This window comes from Chroicocephalus ridibundus, chromosome 1 (genome assembly GCF_963924245.1).
Source record: "Chroicocephalus ridibundus chromosome 1, bChrRid1.1, whole genome shotgun sequence".
NCBI classification, from domain to species: Eukaryota; Metazoa; Chordata; class Aves; order Charadriiformes; family Laridae; genus Chroicocephalus; species Chroicocephalus ridibundus.
In genome coordinates this window covers 88,595,203-88,615,660 of record NC_086284.1, presented here as the reverse complement: position 1 = coordinate 88,615,660, position 20,458 = coordinate 88,595,203, and the positions used below count along the sequence as shown (strand labels likewise).

Sequence of the window (20,458 nt, the reverse complement as noted above, 5' to 3'; positions counted from 1 at the left end):
CACAGTGCAAATTCTGAATCGCCTGAATGACTTTTTTTTGTTTGTTTACATTGGAAATAGTTTAGACAGGCAGGCTTTTAGAGGAGATTAAGGATAGAATTTACAGGGTAGTGTAAGGGAAGACAGACAGTGCCTAAATCCTTTTAATTCTAGTGGGGGAGTCATGCCTCTTAGTTACAGAGCTATTTAAAAAAATTCTATTCTGTAAGGCAAAACTGACACAGAAGATTCATATAGCTATCAAAGCTCAATAAACTACAATTTATAGGACAATTTTCTGAACATTAGCTTTTCACCGACTTTAGGCTTAATCTTATTATTTTTTATTTTAAAAATTCAGAAGATGTTTACATTGCAGACATCCTGCTAGCAACTAGTGGAATACATCCTGTTATGCATGTTTTCTATCAACACAGCAAAAGATCAGGGCAATCACTTGAAATCCTTTGAATTCACTGCCAAACAAAATACTAGGAAAATTAAGCAATGCTACAAGCAAACAGAGGATATCAATAGAGAATTTAAAACTATTTGACACCCAGTATTAGGACATGTATAATAAAAATCAATATAAGTCACTTAACTATTCTCCTACTTTGTCATGCTGCTTATCTGAAAGCCAGTGGGCTTTCTGAAATAACAGACTTCTCATAACTATTAAAATGTGATTCTTGTAAAAAGCGTTAGCTAGCAAGTTAGGTCTTTAAAATAATTGTGTGGAATTTCTCCTCCCCATACTTATATTCATTCCTTGAAACGTATAGTACTGAAAGCCAGGTATTAGCTTCATTTTGACAAACAGAATACACTGAAATAACCGAAGAAAATACAGAAAAAAAAAGTTCTAACTCTAAAATAAATTTAAACTTTATTTTTTTTTAGATTTTGATTCTCCAATGACAAGACATCACCTAAGTAACAGCTACATGTGAACGATATTTCCCTACAGTTTTAGAGTTAGATCTTTAAAAAATTTAGTCATAGTTATTTCTATCGTTCATATGAGTGATAACGTATGATAAGTTACAAGGACCAAGTTGAAAAACAAATCCTGTGTTTTCAACTGCTGAGCACTATACGAAGTGTGAAAAGAAAATCAGTAAAAAGCAAAGACAAAATGTCCCATCTTCAGAATTTTTTATCTCCTAACTAAGAATCACTGTAAGTAAGAATACCTCTTCTCCCCAGATTCTTAGAACTGGACAGGAAGTTCCTTATGACAACGGCCAGAGTAAAAAAGGCCTGATTTTGACTCTTGCCAAAAGAAATAAAAAGATTTAAAAAATGGTGCAGTAGAAAAGATTGAATATTTGAGCTCCATACATTGGAAAGTGAATGAAATGCACCTTTATAAAGGTAACATGGGAAATGCAATCACATTCCTAAGAGAATGCCACCTGACTCCCACTAAGGAAAGTTGACATTAAAATACAAGGAAGTTACTTGTATACAAAATCAAAGATACCAATTATTTTAATTATATTGTTGCTACAACAAAGCCAGAAGATATGTAATGCGAGATTTAGTGTCTTATTATACATATCCTCTACACCAAAATTTACTGCTGAAAAATTAAATTAGGTTTGTCTTAGCTCCCTATGGTCCTTTTTCCTAGAACTACAATCAGCTCTCTTTTCTGTACATCTCAAAATGCCTAGCTTCCCTGACTCAAAAGCCAAAACACCCAAATCCTACATTCAAAATTCCATCCAACTAGGTAAGAAAGCTCACCTTAATGCTTCTCAAAGCGTTTCATTATCAGTGTTAGGAGTAAGAATCTGATCTTTCCACCAAATAAATGCAGTGTAGATGTGCCAAGAAAACTAGAATAAATGCCTAGTTGATTGGAAATTTCCAAGTTGACGAGGCAACTTTGCTATATAGCACCATTAGAATTTGTTGGAAAAGCTAGCTAGCATAAGGAATGAATGCTTGTTGATGTGCTTCTTCAGATATGTATATATTTTGAGAGCCAAAATAATAATGTTCTAAAACGTTTTTCATATTAAATTGATGTCCTAAGATTTCTTAGTGCAGAAAAATAAAGAAATTAGTCATCAACTGTACTTGTAAGTAATCATGGAATACAACACTTATGAATAATCTATATGGCCAAAAAAAGTATTAAAATTCACCCTGATCTGCTTAGATTTATCAAATTACATTGCATAGCTCAAAAGATAGCTTCCCATCAGTTAAGTTCCACATATGTACAGTATATTTGATATCAAACTTAGCTGGAGGTTATCCTGAAATATTACACTAATTTGTGCAGAGGAGCTGACATGATGTACAATGGCCTAAAGCTAGAAGTGAAATCCCATGGGGAATGACGAAACACACTTTTAACAAATGACTTCGTATTAATAATGGTGAACTAGGATACTTTTTTGTCAGTTAAATTACTGGCAAGGACACATGCAATTAATACCGTATATTGTCTTTCATCACTCTTAAGAAACCTTATACTTCTGAAAAAGAACAGTTGCTTTCTATACTAACAGTCTGCTCTTTTCTGTTATGAAGCCTTACCTTACAAAAGGTAATTTTATTTTAACAGTTCACCAACCCTAAATAAAATTACCAGGAACTACCATGCATCTGTTCACACAAAGAGCAATTTGTATGGTATTCGTTTTCTTGCCTATCATATCTGAAAAATTTGTTTCATCTTAGCTTTCCAAGTTTAAAAATCTGTATTTAACTTAAGCTAAACACCCTAGGCACACCATGGGAATTTTATGTGCTTTGTTCTCAAAACCCACGTTCTACACATTCCAGTAGGTTTGAAAAGTAGTAAGTTTTCCAACTTCCAGGAAGTAATCTTGCTTTTAAACCCACAAGGGCACAACAGTTCCGACTCCCTGCATCCCTTTGACCCAAATCTTCTATTACACTGAACCCAACTGTTTATCAATAGAGCATGGATAAGAAGAAAATGGCCTAACATATCTCCCAAGCCACAGCTATTTAGCCTAACGCAATATGTCCAGTGCTACTCATAGGATCAGGTCTCAATTTATGAATTTAAGAACCATGTGGTTTCAGAAGAGAAAAGGAAAATGTAGATGTTAGAATAAATAATGATTTATAAAAACACATTTTTCTACACATTTCTTCTCTACACATGCTGATGCGCCATGACAATTCTCTCTCCAATTGACACAGAATATAGTTATACATACCACAGTTTGGTGGTTAACTTGAATCACTTCATCCCCAGCATGGATTTTCTTGCACCGATCTGCAGGTGACTGAATTTAAAATAAAAGAGATGATAAAGAATACAGTTCTTACTGGTCATCATCTCTCTTTCAGCAGTATGATTGCTAAGCTATGTAAATCAGGTTAGATTGATAATTACATTCTACTGTGAAATAAAGAATGAAAGAAATATTTAACAAATCAATTCATTGTTGCTGAAGAAAAATAATCTGTACCATTGTACACAATACAATAAAATGTTAAGAAAGCTATGAATATTTCTTTATTAAAGGATATCCAAGTCCTAAGGATTTTTTTTTTTAATTTAATTCCACCAAAAGAGTGCTTTAATCTGCCTGACATCTCTTAAGCCTTGAAAGCCAATCTTTGGCTGAATTTTGAACCTATCAAGACTAATTGGAAATTCCTCCTAAACAAATTTCATATCTTGCTTTTTTTTTTCCTACAAGGTTTCAATACGTTGCAGAGAACTTCAGTAAACTACTGTTCTTCAAAGAGTACACAAGGAGAGAGGTTAGATAACAACTAGGAAGATCACACAAGTTACATAGTAACTTGGCTTCTGGGTCATCATTAGGGTGAAAGAAATGCAACCAGCATCAAAATCCTACACCGATCACACTTTCAAAAAGCAAAGTAGTTTTGTTCTTTGCTTTTGCCTCAAAAAACACAACTCAACAATGAAAAAATCCAAACAAAAAAACCCACAACAAACACTAACCCTCTCCCATAAAGCGACATCCCCCAAAACCTTTCCTTCTTCTGTCTTCTATGTTTACAGTAGACCAACTGTTTTCTGAGCAAAATACCCCTATGTTTAGAGGAAACTAAGTTCCTTCAGCTTTTCACAGAGTGACAACGCTTTGATTTTTCTCTCAATACTGTGGCTGCCAGCCTATGAAGGCACTAAATCAACTTCAAGGTAGAAGGTGAGACTGACAGTTTGAAAAAAACCAAGTTGCTCAGGAGTAGGTTTCCAAAAAGCTGCTATGAATTTTACAGAAAGGAATGAAATTAAATTTATTTTCCAGTGAGATTACAGGTCATCTAAAGAATATGCTCCAGGTCTGAAATGTGGACTTGAAATTGTAATAACCCGTGTACTACATCCCCACTCAAAATATACATCCCATAACTACGCCATGACTTTCTAGTACAACTGCACATAAATCATGGCCCAAGTTAAAGCCAGTGTTTAAATGGAAGATATCCAAGTGAAACATGAGGCTGAAAGAAGGGTCACCCATGACTCAGTCCTAGGCGACATTGCTCAGGACATCCTAAATCAAGCTGGGCTGGTACAACTGTAATTTTACTGACACAAAAAACAGCAGCCTTGACTTTTTGGCACTATTTCAGCAATAAAGGTGCTGGCTGAGTGACTTGGGGAAAAATTTTAACATTGGTGATTATGTTCTAATGATCTATCTTCTTCCTGTCATTTCACCACTCACACTTAGTTACTCATTCATACCTCTAACAATCTTTATAATCCTCCTATGTAATACTGCTATTTTAGCTCAGATGTAGTTACACTTAAGACTTTCAAAATCTCAATGCAAGTGAATCTTGTGTCATTACCCTTGAACTCTACAGGACTTTGTTACATTACAAACTTTCTCCTCTATTGACATCAGCACTTGCAGCTTAAGTCTTGATAAAATAGGTATTTTGTGTGGCAGTTTGCCAAGCCAGTAAATATGGTCTGAGAATCTTCAAATTGGAAAAGGCTACTTTAAAAAAAAACTCATTGCAATTATGCTTCGAACACACTGCAAGGTGACATAAAAATCGTTTACAAAGGAGTCCCAAGGCTGCGGTCTTATGAAGAGGTTGCAACTCTTGTTCCTTATCACTTTTTCTTCCTAAGTAAAGAATACAGATCGTGCTGTAAAGAAATTGTATCTTTTATCATCACTAAGGAAAACAGAGAAGAATTTATAAGCTCGCTCTTTTTTTCGATGTATATGCTGATCATCAAGCAAAAGATCCATTCATGAAGTCCTACTAGGAAGAACAAAGCGTGTCACATTGCAGCTCTATCTTCATTAGCTGGTAATTTAGTTCAATGGGGAGTTGAACAACAGATGGAAGTACCTGTCGCTGAGCGTCATGCATTCATATCATACAAGATATTCAGAATCTGCTTGGGATTTATTCTTCAGAATAGATTTAGTTTTGTCCTTTAGGCTGAATGTTGTCTTTGTCCCATTCCCCCAGTATATCCATACTGTTTGAAAGACAAGTTTAGACCCCCCAGAGTACATTTCTTGCAAGTCCAGAGTGGAGATTTTGGCATCATTTCTTCTGAAAGGCCTCTCCTCCCTGAGATCTAAGGGCAACCTGCAAACTCAACCAGTGCACAGTAAGTGGGGACGCCGGGAGCACCTCCTTCAAAGATACGCTCCTGCTGGAGATGCACCGCTTGCTATTACTTTAGAAAACATTCCTTTCTATTGAAAAACCAAATTACAAAATGGTCTTATTTGAAGAATACATTTGTTTTGTGAATGAAAAGAATCTCTCCAACACGGTCTAAAAGGGCTGCTCCACAAGAAAGCTGTAATCTCTTGCTGGACCAATACACCCTTTAGAATTGTCACTTTCAAACAGAAGAGAGAAGACGTGAACCAGAAAGCTCAGCTTGCTCTGATGCTACAGGACCACCAGGGAGAAGCTGTTACGGGGCAGTGACCTGTGAGGAACCCTGTTCTCTCACTGTTCGAGTTTCAGAGCTCGGCTGCTTTGAACTGCAGGGCTGATGTGTTGGGAGAGATGACTCCTAATGCTGAACAGCAAGATCCAAACTCTAATGGGCTTTGTAGCTGGACATCAAACACCTCGAATGGCAAACACAAAAAGCAGAACTGGGGTTACAAAAAAATACTATGTTACATTAACGCTGCTAGCACTGCCATGCTACTGTGTTTATTAAAAAGGCAAGTGTTTTCCTGTGATCTTTCAGGAAAGTGTCAGACAGAAAAAAAAAATTGTGCCAATGACTCACTAGGAGGAGCAGAATTGGGAAGAAAAAGGCCACAAAATTTTGTTCAAAAGGAAAAGAATTTGGATTCTTACTGTTTCCTAGAAGTTAAATTGCACCAGGAACAGTAAACATGTCAACATCAACAGGTCAGATCACATTTGCACCATCATGACTTTGCTCTGGCTATGCTGCTTAGATGTTTCTCCTCCCATATATCAGAATCATACTTTTTTGGGGTTTTTTTTTTTGTGGGTTTTTTTTTTTTTTTTGTTAAAGGAAGCAGCTGGGAACTGTGTGTTTAAAAGCAGGAGACATCTTACTTTCTTTAAGGCGTTACTCATTTTCACAAATGCTTTAACACACAACTGGTTTTTTCCCTAGATAGCGGACTACAGTTTCTCAGTCTGCTGTGAGCACCTCCAGGGTGTTACAGTGAGTGAAAGAGTTGGTAACGAAAGCAGAAAAGTCATCACGACCGAAGCTTCCTGATGTGGCTTTAAATTATATTCATGAATCACAAAAGATAGGAGTGTTGAGGGAATGCATTAAGATTTTATTTTTATCTTTGCCCCTGGGAAATTAAATCCAATATTAGTAAGTCATGGAGAGAAATGGTTCCTTTTTTCATTTGAGAGAAATTCAACTGTAAAAAATATCCTCTTTCTTTCATGTGTTTTCTAGATTAAGCTCAAGTATGGCTCTCTTGGTTTTGTCTGCTTTTGCTAATTTGACTGACAATATCTGTAGCTGTAGGTCTGACTCCCTAGAATTTTGATTTCAAGGTTAAAATTCCTTACATTTTCCCTATTCTGAAACAAGTGACATTCACAGAAGTTCTACAACAGTTATTATCTATTGGATATAACCCATGGATCCTGCTCACAGCAGAAGAAAAAAGAAAGAAGAAAGGCTATCAGATTGCAGTTCCTATGAAGGGATGAAAATAATATTCCTATTTTATTGAGATGTTAACAGAACCTCACTGCAGATCAGAGGCAGCAGCTGTAAATAGCATGTAGGTAGTTTGCACTTGCCACAGTATGACACAGTAGCAGGATAAAACAACCATTTCTGACAGCTTCATTTTAAGAAAATGCTGTCAATATCTGTGAAAGGAATTGCCTAAACCATTACAGAACAATTCGGTGTTGTTTAGTGGCTTGTTCCACGTTCATTGAAGATTCTGGATAAAAGCCTTTCCCCCTAAAATCATCGTTTTGCTTACTTCCTAACAGTCAGCCAGTTCTCTAAACATGGTGTACAAGGAAAGGAGGTTGTATTTCAAAGGCAGTTGAAAAGAAGTCTATTATGTTTTGCTTACTGTTTAATACCATCAGTGAGAATTAGTACACTGGTAATAAGTGTTCCTTTCTATAAGCATTACTCCGAAGTTCATGCAGAAATATATGGTTATTCATCAATGTGAAGGGATGTCCTCATTTCCATGCATTTATTTATTACAAAATAGAACTTGATAGATGGAAAATATAAAAGCTGTTTGTCTAATACTGCAGCAAATTCCAGCGTATCAGCCTATACATAATAGAGACATTTATCTTTTATTCACAGAGCCAGGTAACTCCAAGACAGCTAGCTCCTATCTTGATCAACTGCAGCATTTTAGGTGTCTTGCAAGAACAAATCAAAACTGATTCTCCTGGTCCTCAACTGGGAACAACTCTTCCAATTCTGAGGTGAACAAGCACAAGCATTTCTGCCGTCCAACATGCTATTGGTCCTCAACAGCCAACTAGCACACTTTTGCAAGCAAAATGTAGTCTATAGCAAAGGGAAAGCACAACCCACAGGTAAGGTCAAAAGGCCTCCAGGCCTGAACATACAGTATTAACAATACTTACATTTTCTGTTGTTCCAGTAATTACATGGAGACCATCATATGTTGATTTAATGTACATACCCTAAGAAAAAGACATCATGGGAAAGAATTTTTAAAGTGTTTTACAAACCATCACCATCCAAACATAACTTGCATATCTCTAAAAGTCTTTTTTTTTTTTTTTAATTTGTAGACTTTAAATATATGCTATAAAGAGGAATTTGTCTCTGCATAGGAAAGTGCTTTTTGATACACCTCAAGAACAACAGCCCAAATGATTCTGTCCCTAATTATCAACAGCAAACTAAAACTTTTACCACAGTCATCTCAATACATAGTCCCCAGTTTTTCCAACACACTCCTTCAACTACAAATAAAACAACATCCAATTACAAAAAAAACCCAGAAATACAAATTGCCTTAGGATGATTAACGCTTCCATTTTGCTTCGGAAGCTACAGAAGGCTTTAAAAGATCTGGAGTCTCTGGTAGGCAATGCTGCAAACATAACTTTCAAACTGGTAACCAATGCTCTGAAGCATGCCTGCAAAATGGCTCTAAGACTTTCTGATAGACTCACTCATCTCAGTGAGCAGGTCAGCTATAAAACTCAATGATGAAAACTTAAATGTCAACTTTGTTAACTATCCCACTTCTTTCAAAAAAATATGGAAAAGGAGGGATAGCTTATGAACAGACAGAACGTCCTGCGTGGGTAGTCCGAGACAGTGTCTCAAATCTGTTTTTTCATCAAGTCATAATTCGAACATTTTAACAGCATCCACTAAGACAATGAAAGAAGGAAAAAGGAGAGGTAATTGGCATACACTGAGCATTCAACAACTTCTGAGGAATCTCCTTTCCCCCAACCGGTTCACAGAAAGCAGGTAAATATTGAGCTTGAGTTAACATTCTCTTCATAACCTACTTTTTCTCCTTTTAATCAAAGTGCCACAAAGTCTGTTCCCAACTGAGGAACAGGGTGCACTCACTGATGATTAAGTATGGTAAAAAGGTAAAGAAGATGTATCAGGTTGGACTAATCTAATTTGGGATCAGAACTCACAGACAAGTGGGAACGAGGAAGTACACCCCCATCTTAACATGGATGATATCCTCAGTACAAAAAAAAAAAAAGAAAAGAAAAGAAAAAGGAATTTTATGAGTTTCTCAGGAGAGGGGGCTCAAAACTAAACTTCTATTTTCTGTTTTTGTTCTGTATAATACATAGCAGTAATGTCATCAAATCCAGTTGTCACGTTGGGCTGCCACAGATAGAAGAGAACAAAGCAAGAATCTGCTCGTTACTGCACAGATAGAAGCCCCTCACACCACCCTTCAACCTTCAGCTCCTCTATGTACCTTCAGCAAGTTTCACCATTTATTTGCTCCATGCACGTGGTTTCCTGCTTAACTGAGTTATCTCAAATACAGAATGGCAATTTCTTACACATTTATCCTCACAACACCCCTGTGAGGTAGGGAAACACTAATATACAGACATTTTACAGACAGGATAATGAGCCCCACAGGAGGCTGAGATATGTTGATGTCCGTTACTTGGTACGCATACCTACCCTCAAAACACCAAAAACCAGGGCCTAAATCCCTCTTGGGATCTGGATCTCAGTGACCTGACCATACACCTTGCGACATGGCAAGAGCTGAAATCATGGTGACTTCATGGTGACAGGAACGATGAGTCACACTGAGCAATTTCTGAAGAAAGTCACGTCTTTGTTTTTATTGACAGCGAGTTACTGCCTTCAACTTAAAACATCAAGGTGAAAGCTGAGGATAAAGTCTCACACTTAATGGTTACACAGTGTTTAGTTTAGTGCAAATCATTATTCTGAAGGCTGGTAAGGTCATCCAAGTATGGTGTCGTGGCAGAGTGAAATTCACATCCAATCTAGTCTTTTCTACAGATTTGAAAGACTTTGAAAAAGCAAAAGAGGAGAAAGACTTTTTGCAGAATTTTCTTTAAAGGTGAAGATCAAGATTTTGCACCCATTAAGAAAGAGATGGAAGAGGGAAGTTGCAAAAAATCCCCAGATTATATTTATTCCACATGTGCAAAATTAATAAATGCTACACTAGTACCGTGTCATATTAGTTTTGCAAGAGCCAACAAAATCTGTTTACAAAGCAGCTTTTAAATGGGGAGAGGTAACATTTTGCAACAGAAAGATGAGTTAACCTTTCACCCACGTTCCCCAACTCCTCATTTTGAGTGAACTTGTTTTAAGTACGGGAAATGGCTTATATTGTTTGCTCTGGAATTGAAATAAGAATACCACAGACATTTAGAAGTTTTCCTCTCTCTGCCTCCTTGTGGCTGCACAATATTTTTAGCGATCAAGAATACAGGGGAGATTATTGTGTGTGTAATGTTCATTTGTACTGAAACAAAATGGTAGATACACGTCTTAGGTGTCCAAAGATAATGCCATGGTCCCTCTGAATTTACAAGAATCAGTTAGGTCAAATAAAAGGAAAGATAATTCAGATAATATGACTAAAATAACCATAAGGTAATCACCCTAGCAATCAAGAACAAATGTATGCCTAGAGTAAAGATCAGATAACTCATGCTTAAATACATCAGAGATTGTCCTGATCAGTTACGGGTAGAAGTCTGATTTCAAACCAATCATTACATTTTATCTTGGTGTGAACTATTATTCAGTTCAGGGCTAGAAAAGAGACCTTGTGCCTTTTTTCTTTTTTTTCCAATCTTTTTTTTTTTTTTTTAAGAAAGAAAACAGAATCTGATATACTTTTAACTTATTTTACACAATGCTGGATGGAAACGAAAAGAAGATAGTAACTCCATTTTATCACATAACTGAATTTTTACTCTTTCACTGTGACACCATCTTAACGGAGTCCCCCAAAGGCGCACATGCCTCTTTAACCCCAAACAGTTCTCAAAACCCTGTTCATAATTTTTCCCAGCTCCTTGAACATTTCAAACCAAATAACTCAGAAGAAATATTAGGAACAGTAGTACACTGGACTCCTGGAAAATACTTTCTACCCAGGGAGTCAGCAGTGCACTTTTAATCAGCTGCTGCACTCTACTGTATCTACAACTTGCATTTTATGAAGTATTTTTTACATGACAGGCTCATTTTGTGTTTGCTTCATCAGGCAAAGAGGAACCCAAAACAATTAGTCTCATGTTCTGGTGAATTCACCTTTGCATTTATGAATCTAGCAAGCAAGGTGAATAGCTGCAACTTGAAAACATATCACAGTACCTGAACTGAGTAGGATTAAAATGATAACATGAACAGGAAAAAACTGATATTTGAGATTAACCCTTGCCACGGTTCTCCGATATTCTGTTCTATATTTATTAAAAAAAAAATTTAAAAAATAGAAAGATAAAATAAAACTGTTGAAGAAACACTTCCCAAGGAAAACTTGGTTACCCGCTTTATATCTAACAAAAGGTGTACAGTATTCTGCTTCTTTGCTAAAAACACTCACTGTTTTCAGCCAAGCAGTAATATTTTTAAGTCTGTTTCCTGGCAAAAGATACTACCTAAGCTAGTCAGTTTTGTCTCTTTCTAGAACATCAGTAGTGTAAAACCACACAAAATTAAATTCTGCTTACTGATATAGATGAAAAAACTTCCAAGTCCTCAAAAGAAGGAAAAAAAAAAAAAAGAGATTACACATGGGAGCATGCTGGTGATTGCAAAGCTGACCACATTAATCTATTTTATGACTTTTAAAATAGTTTTCTATGGCGACAACCCTTACTTCCTCCCTTTTCACCCTTACTTCACAGCCACTGCAGGCCGTATCTCTTCCCACTGCAACACTCTCTGGAGACCACGTATATGTAGCCCATCACACAACTACACCTGGGCAACAGACCATGGATAGAGGGGTGGACAAAAAAAAAAGCTTAAAAAAAAAAAAAAGCAAAGCAATACCAAAACCCACCCATAACATTGCTTTACCCAGTAGACAAGAGTTTCCCCACATCACACCCTAACAAAATGTTCTGCTTGCCAGGTTATTAAGTCTCTTTTTTCCGACAGGTGATACCTAGTTTTAATAACTATAAGACATTGTAAACCCTGTAACACATTTACCTGTTCCTTCTGCATTACGGTATGAGTCTGACAATTAACATTTACCTCTGACTGATACTTACGTTTCCACAACGAAAGATCAAACATAGTGAAGGAACTATGTGTGCCGATTAAAACATCCTGATAGTGCTCCAATCTGTTTTAAGTCATAGAAACTCCAACCGTTTTCTCAATTCTGTCATATATTTACCATATGAGTTTAGGGAAATAGCATTGTTTTCCAAACTTTTTATTTCCTTCTCTTTTCTGTTCCTTTTTCTCTCCCTGATCTATTTTAGCTTCTTAGATATTAAATTTGAGATGTTAGATATTCTGTTTATGCTACGTGACAAAAAAAAAAAAATAATCTTCCCAGTTAGCAGCCATCCTTGTCCTTTTCCTTCTGCTTGAAGTCTTTCCATCTTTACAGAAGATTTTATTTAGTGATCAGTAGAGCCAGCACAGAACTGTCGTGTGGGTCCAAGAAGAAGAAGTTGACAATAATCCATTTTTCCACCTCCATCATTGCACAGATCCTGGAAGAAGGTCTAGAAGTTACTGAGCTTCACATTCATCCAAGTGGTCCTGATGTGCAGAGGATATCACGACTCCAAGTTCCACCATCAATTCTTAAACTGACACACTTAGCACTCAACGGGGCAGTACTGTTATGCATTTACTGTATGTTAATTGAAAGATATTAGTTTAAAAAACAAATAAACAAAAAAAAAAATAGTCCAACAACCCAAAAGCAAAGCTTTCATATAAAGCACCAAGAGCAACTTGACAAAGATGATCTGTTAGTAAGATTGGCACGGTAACAAACTGAAAGGTACAATATTCATCCTTCAGGCGCAAATATATCGTCCTTGGTGCCTGCTCTGGAGAGCTCACAATCTAGAAGAGACAGCACAACACAGAGGCAACGGAATAGTGGCATACAGGCAAGGATAAAGGGGAAAGAGATAGGACCATATCGAAATAGCATTGTATCCTTCTAATGCTTGTATACTGTGCAGTCAGTGTTTTCCATTTTTAAAAAATACGTATAATTATTTTTATGACGATGACATGGTAGTCCTCATCAGCATCAAGACCTTGTTCAGTTTGTTCACAATACATATTAAAAGAAAAAGGCCTGCCTCAAGAGCTTCCAGTTTAAACAGACAAGACAGACAGAGGGCATAAAACAGAGGCACAGAGCGGGAAGAGATTCTCTATCTCATCAGCTACCCAGCAGGAACAGACCCATGAAACACATTCTTATTTACAAAAATACCACTCAACATTTTTCAGTCACTGGGGGTTAACAACACCCTACACAAAGGCTTAAATGAGGAAAAAGAAAAAAAAACAGTCACAAGACATAAAGGAGAAGAAATAAAAGCTCAGATAAAAATGGACAAAACTCTAAAAGAGGTGATCAAGATAAAGGGGAAGACTGTTTCTTCATTATAGTAGAAGACAGGATTTCAAAAGGTCGACTGCAGTGAGCTGGTGGAGGAGTTAAAATTACAGGATAAAGAGAGGGAGGAGAGAATCCATGAAAAGCTGAAATCCTGGAGGACTAGTTTGAAATGGATTCAGAGATTGGGAAAAAAAAAAAAAATCCAGTGGAGAAAGGGAAAACAAATAGCAGACTAAAATAAAGGACGGGGCAATAGTTACTCATCCAAATGTTTGGGGGTTTTCTCATATTTTAATTGTGTTTTCCAAAAGAATGGAAAATTAATTTAGTCTATAACGGCTCTAAATACCTTAGTATACCAAATTTGTCAAGAAACCAAACCAAAAACCAAAACCCAACAACCACCCACAAACTGAAATACTCTCCAGAACTCCACCACCCAAACAACTTCAAAAACCTGCTGCAAAGAGTACAGCGGCAGTCCTTCTTATTCAAGCAAACTGAATAAGAATAAACTTGGGCAGAAGTTGCAAAAGCTATTTCATAAGGCAAGGAATGGTTAACTGTATTCTGATCACCTCCTACTACTTCCAAGGATTGTGGGAAGAGATATTATTAGTGATGTAAAGTCGTACAGCTGTAATTGTTATCAGTGTTGGTTTTTTCCCATGCAGTGGGTGTAGGATACTTGAGTAAACAAAAGATCAACGATCAACTCTTGAGCAACAAATGCGGGATGGCTGTACGGAGCCTTTACAAGCACATGATTAAGCATGTAGAGTTCTTGCAATAAAATACGATAAGCTACCTCTCAGCAGTGCTGTAGAGACCTTGAATAACTTATAAAATAGCTTTATATCCCAGAGATACTATGAAGTATATTCCAGAATTTGACAGGTTTTGTGCATAAGCCCACGCAAACTTCTTGGTTGAGTTGATCTTAGTAATTTAAATCCCTTCAGACTTCAAAATCCTAGAACAACCTGAACCATTTTTCAGAAGCTGGGATAAATGGCAAGAACTTCTCGCTCATTTCTCCCTGGTCAATAAACTCTTTGCATACATCAGTCAGCCTTACAAAATACTTCCCTCTTGGCCCAGCTGCATGAGAAACCAAACTAGCAGGAGAAGTCAAAATATTTTCAGACTTTAAAGTAAAAAAAAGCCTAAAATGTCCTGTTCCTTTCCATATATATAACTGATTTTAGAAAATTTGCTTTCTCATCCTGGATGATGGGTTTGATTAACTGCGTACTTCTTACCAGCCCTTCACTTGGCTTGATGTTTGTAAGCTGGATCACTTCAAGGTGAGCAGACTGGGAAACCAGCGGATCAGAAGAGAGCGAGATAATGTGATCACAGACTCCAGAGAGAGTTTTACACTAGGGGAAAAAAAAAAAAAAAGTCACAATAAGCGTACCATTGCTAACTGTTTGCATATCAACCTACAATTTAAAGCACTGCATTTCTGAAGTACGTATTAAATCACATTGCTGAATATACAAGGCAGAGAGAACGGAGGAGGACATGGAAAGGCCTCAAGTCAGCAGCACAGTACAAAATCCCTTTTTTGTGATGACCCTGGACTGACACAGCGTCAGACCAGCGAAGAGCAAGAGGCAAATGCTTTATACATCTGAATAGAGAGAAAAAGGGACTGGGGGAGCTGCTGCCACGCGCTCTCAGGGTGAGGAGCCCTGCCTTCGAGCGTGCGGGGAGCTCCCACCCCCCCTCTCGGCCACATCTTTTGCAAAGACATTAAGTGCTCCACAAACCCCACTAATTTGTGTTGAATGTGCAGATGTTCAGCGCAGAGGAAAATCAGGCTCTTAATGATGATGGGTTACTCCCATTAACTCTGAAGTTTAGACTGTACCAATAAAACATGCTAATTGACTTTGGACTGAGTTTCTCATGTTCTACTGCTGCCAAGCATGATTTACTATTGCAGGCATGAAGATTACAATAAATAACCACTTCACAATGGGATAATTCTTAAACTTGTTATCCTTGGCAGCCTCTTCATGGAAAGATAGAAATAAAAAAGTTTCTAAAAAGGCTGCGACTGTCAAATGAGTACTGTGTATCTACTCATCTCCCACTCCCTGAACACGCTCTTCTCAGAAGCACGGAAGCTGAGATTTTTTCCTATCGTTCTCTCCCATTTCTGTAAGCAAGTGATTTTTGAGAGCTTCAACATTTTCCATGAAGTCTCCTTTCAACAACTAGAACCGATTTCTCAGTTCAGGTTTCCAAATGTGTATTTTGTCAGCAAATTCAGGGATTAGGACATTCTTCTAGTCCCAAAAGTGTGGGTACCTTCAAAACCAATTAAGAACCAGCTTAACTGCTCTCAAATTCAAAAGATGAAAGCCAACCAATCTCCTCAAATGACTGAGACACAACTGCACACAACTGCTGCACCAACCACTCCTCCAAGATCGCAGAGCATACTTCTTAAAGTAAAAAATAATCTATAACAATGCTATGGGAAAATAATATAAAACTGGATATAAGCTTCTTGACAAATCTTCATTATAAGTCCAAATGCCGAACTACAAATATCTTATGGAAAAAGGAAAGTAAAAAAAAATTAAGTGACGAAAGCAACAAAGAATCCAGTGACAGTGAAATCTTAATCCTGCTACAGACCATTACACTGGGATTTTCCCATTTTTAGATTATTTATAAAGAGTTGGACGTTTAGGCTTGTATGTAGATGGCTTATTTTACTGAAAAATAATGTTTCAGAATGAATAAACCAATCAGAATCAAATGGAACATATAACAAAATTTAAATTACCAACACAACCTTCTTCCACAGATATTACCTTCACGCATAGACACACACACACACACCCTACCCTTCTGCTTTATCTGTATTTCATGATGTAGAATCATTACTGAAAAAAGGAAGTCAAGAAATATACAAAATGGGGTTAAGAATGCTGTGCGCTCTACCTGAATTAGGAAGAAGTGAAAAAGTGAACAAGTAAACTTTATTGCAAAACTGGTTTTTATGGCTTTTTGTATACATGAAAATTGCTTTAAGATGACATTTTAAAAAGGTAAAAAATATACAAAATTACATAATAAAATGAAAGCTTAGATTTCCTGTGTTTTTTGGGTTTTTTTAATACAATGCTGAAATGTTATTTGTATTTTCGTCTCATGTAATTGCACTGACAGTTATTGAAAAATCACTTTTAGAAAGTTACGGAACACAGCTCTCCACACGCAAAGTGAAGAGACCTACATTATAAATCGTTCTTTGGTGATGAAAATTGAATTTTTCATATATCTTTAGACTTCTATTCACCTACCTATTCTTCCTATTAATCTCCTTTGCAGTTTCAGAGAAAGTTCTATTTACAATGAATTAATGCATGAATTTTTTCTCCTATTCCCAGCTGTTGCATTGCAGAGAGATGCCAAAACGCACAGAAAATGAGCGTTCCTACCACCTAACACAAGGTATGCCATTTCAAGTTCACAGACGTGGCTCCTCATTAAAAAAAAAGTCCTTGGCAGATGATGGGGAAAGGAGAGGAGTGAGGCAACTCCAGGATGTGGCATGGAACAGAAGCCTAAGCTGAGATGCATTAAATAGCTCCCTGAAGCAGCTGCGCTCCCTCTGCCTCTCCGTGAGAGGGGTACAGACAGTCCATAAGCCTATGGAGATCAGCATTCCAGTAAGATTATATCGGTTACAATCCTAAAACAAGGTGGTATGAATATTCCCCAAGAGGAGCTCTGGGAATACTGTATGCCAAAATCACCAAGTTACCATGACAAAAAAATATGCCATATGCTTCTATGCATTTCTAAAAGATCACTGTCTTTCAGGTCTTGCGGCTTTCTTTCCATCTTAGATATTCACACTGCCGTCCAACAGCACAATATCATGCCCATTCTAAGCACAATAAATGAGCCGCAGCAAAGTCCCTAGAGAAGACTCTACGATTAGAGGATGCTCTTTCGGATTAAGGCTTCAAATCCTATGACCTTTCCAAAATGTAAACACTCATTCAACATGTGGGGATGCATACATAACTGTCTTCATAGAAAAATGATATTTAGGGGCAAAACTCTGCTGCATTATTATGAAATCTTTTCCACTTCATGAGTACCCAGATCTCACCAGGGTGAAGACAAAAGATGAAGACAGAGATCTTTTAAAGCTCCATTAAAAGTTATCAGGTTTATTACCATATAGTAGTATCAGAGGTGACTGCAAACAGCAAAAGAAAACAGAAGGTACAGAAAAGTGAAAACAAAAGTTCGTGAATTACTTCTGCCAGTTTCTGACCAACCGAATTAGCTCTTTTTCTTCTAATAGAGCAGTCGCAGACCTGAATGATTCAGTAAGACAACATGCCATGAACTAACTGCACCCCTAAAGAGAATTTCTCAAGAAACAGTCACCCCGGATAATAAGACCTAATCACTAGATCGTTTGCTTAGTAATTACTAAATAGTTCTGTCCAGCAAACTCATTTCGTTAAAACATGTTTTGCTTTGCTTGTGAGAACTACCCTTTCCTTTGGAGGGGAAAGGATGTTTGCTGCAGGAGGATTTTGTATTTAAGACTCACTACTATCGTACAGCAAACTAGCATATTCATGGTGCCTGGACTTCCAAGGAATGATTAGCTAATTTGTTTTTAATTGAACCGCTCATCTAATTTGAGAATACTATGCCATTTTATTTTGGTTTTCTTGTTCCAGACCTTGTAAACAAAAAGAAGGTTTTTTTCAAAGAGGGGCCTGGGTTCTGCCCAACCATCCAAAACTTTCAGCCACTACAACAAAATATCTAACAACTCCTTTAGTTTTCTTCTGAAAATATAAGGAGCCTGTTTGTGTTGGAATATTTATAGAATCTTACAAGCTTCCCTTAACTGTTATACAGTTAAATAATCTCGGTTAAATTATAATAAATCTTGGCTAAATAGTTGGGCTGTAAGTAGGACTAAGAGTCTATTGGGCTTGTATGAAAGGCAACTTTTCATGAACTCTGAGCTTGCCCAGAGCCAGGACATCAAAGGACCCAGCCTTACACTGCAGGCATCCTCTCCCCGCTTAGAGACAGGGTACATGGGCTCTCACTGGAAACATGGCCAGAGGCTGACACACGCAAAATACCTGCCTTTACTCCCTGAAAAATCTCATTCATGGTTTGTGGGCTGTTTACTTGTGTGTGTGTGTGTGTCTGTGTCTGTGTCTGTGGAGGACAGGAAAAGGAGGAGGAGGGAAATTCAGCCCCAGGAACATGTTGGAGCTTGGATGGCTCTGGGACACGTTCATAGGTTACAGCCGTTTTGGTTTACAACAGAGTTTAACCAGTGGCTCTGAATGCAGTTACCATCCAGTTCCTGCACAGATTGATGCTGTTGACTTAATTGTCCAAGACTTTCTAATATACCAAGCAGCATAAATCAGCATACAGACAAAACAGCCTTTTCACCAGGAGCGTGCTTCCTCCCCATTGGGCCTCTTTATGGAAAAAGACCTTGGACCTTTTCAGTGGATCAGCACCTCCCATGGCAACGATGCTGCCACGTGGCACAGGAACAGTGTTAATTTAATGGAGGCAACATGGTATTCTACTTAGAAAGTTCCAAAGTAAACCACTTTTGACTTCTCTATGCTCCTCCTCCTAAACAGTTCGTACTGGGGATCATCAGGTTCACTCCGTATTCATTCAAGCAACAACCCTGCCTAAATCTAAAGTTATGTTCAATGCTACTTTACTTCTAGCTTGACTAAATTTTCCCAAAGCTCCCCAGACTTCACTGGAGCTTTCACCTTAGCAGACGGAAAGCCAATTTGACAAATTATGTAGGTGTGAGAAATACAGGGGGGTTTATTAATACATTTTTAAATTATTATTTATTGATAAAAAGTTTTAAAATTATTATTCTATTAGATGGAAAGTAATGGACTGACAAAATATTTGGCGTGTAGGCTACTCAATTAATTTGAGTGGAAGAAAAGCACACAAACAGTGCACTTTTGCTACTAATTTGTTCCTAACAACTGATGAACACATTATTTTTCAGCACAAGCTGTATCATAAACGTGTATTTCGGTTTCACTAAAATCAGATGGCAGTACAACTCACTTTTTCTCTCAAATGGTAGTTACCTTTTGTTACTTTGTAAAACTAAATTTCTTTTACGAAAACATTCTTAACAAGATGGGGATCCTTTTTCTTTTGTAACTCTCGATTCCCCGCTGCAATGCGGTACCAGCTACAGGAAGACACAGAGGAGGATGAGCATCCAATTGCTCCTACAAAAGTCAGCAGGCATTAAAAACGCCCAGCCTTTCTCAGGCTACACTCAGCTTTCCGCGTGCAAGGTATCTCAACAAAGGAAAAGGATTTGGCCAGGCCAAAAAAAAAAAGCGAGTTACAAAAGATTAACAGAGGCAAATCAACAGATGATTACATTTTCTCCTTTGTCACACAGTCCCTGTTCTCACTACAAGCCTTACAGCGACGACTTCAGCTCTTTTTTGCAGTAACTCATCACTGCACTTTAGTAATAAATTCTCCTCTCTATTCAGTGACAAACTTATAATTGCAGATTGAAGCAATAGATTTTCCTCAATTGCTCCTTCTTTCAGCCAGGGGGATGAGGGCCTAAATTAGATTTGCATCTGTTCTGATCCCCTGTGGCTGCTTCGATTTGTGCTGGGAAAATGTCTGTCTTCTGCAGCAGAGTGGAAGTACTTTGGGCCACAGGTAGATTCAGAAGCCTCCACAAGCCACGGCCTTTCCTCAAACTGTTTATCCATTATCCGTTCAATTCAGGCAGCTCTAGGGTCACAAAGCATTTCTGGTCAAGCAAACAGACTTGTGTTTGTTCCTGTCCTTAATTTTACCCAGGCTAGTGACCAAGCTTAAATCTA

At 37.5% G+C, this 20,458-nt stretch overlaps 1 protein-coding gene across 6 annotated transcripts in view; it reads right to left on the bottom strand.

The window, feature by feature from the left end:
* The window catches only part of CNKSR2 (connector enhancer of kinase suppressor of Ras 2), a 216,650-nt gene that overhangs the window by 113,685 nt on the left and 82,507 nt on the right, over positions 1 to 20,458 (bottom strand). For 5 of the 6 annotated variants that reach the window (XM_063342919.1, XM_063342929.1, XM_063342952.1 and 2 more), the window contains exons 6-8: positions 14,807 to 14,926; positions 8,071 to 8,130; positions 3,186 to 3,254 (exon numbers count right to left, since the gene is read on the bottom strand). In XM_063342919.1, coding sequence (XP_063198989.1) covers positions 3,186 to 3,254; positions 8,071 to 8,130; positions 14,807 to 14,926 — 249 coding nt within the window. The remainder of the gene's footprint in view (positions 1 to 3,185; positions 3,255 to 8,070; positions 8,131 to 14,806; positions 14,927 to 20,458) is intronic. The other variant, XM_063342934.1, reaches the window with a different exon arrangement.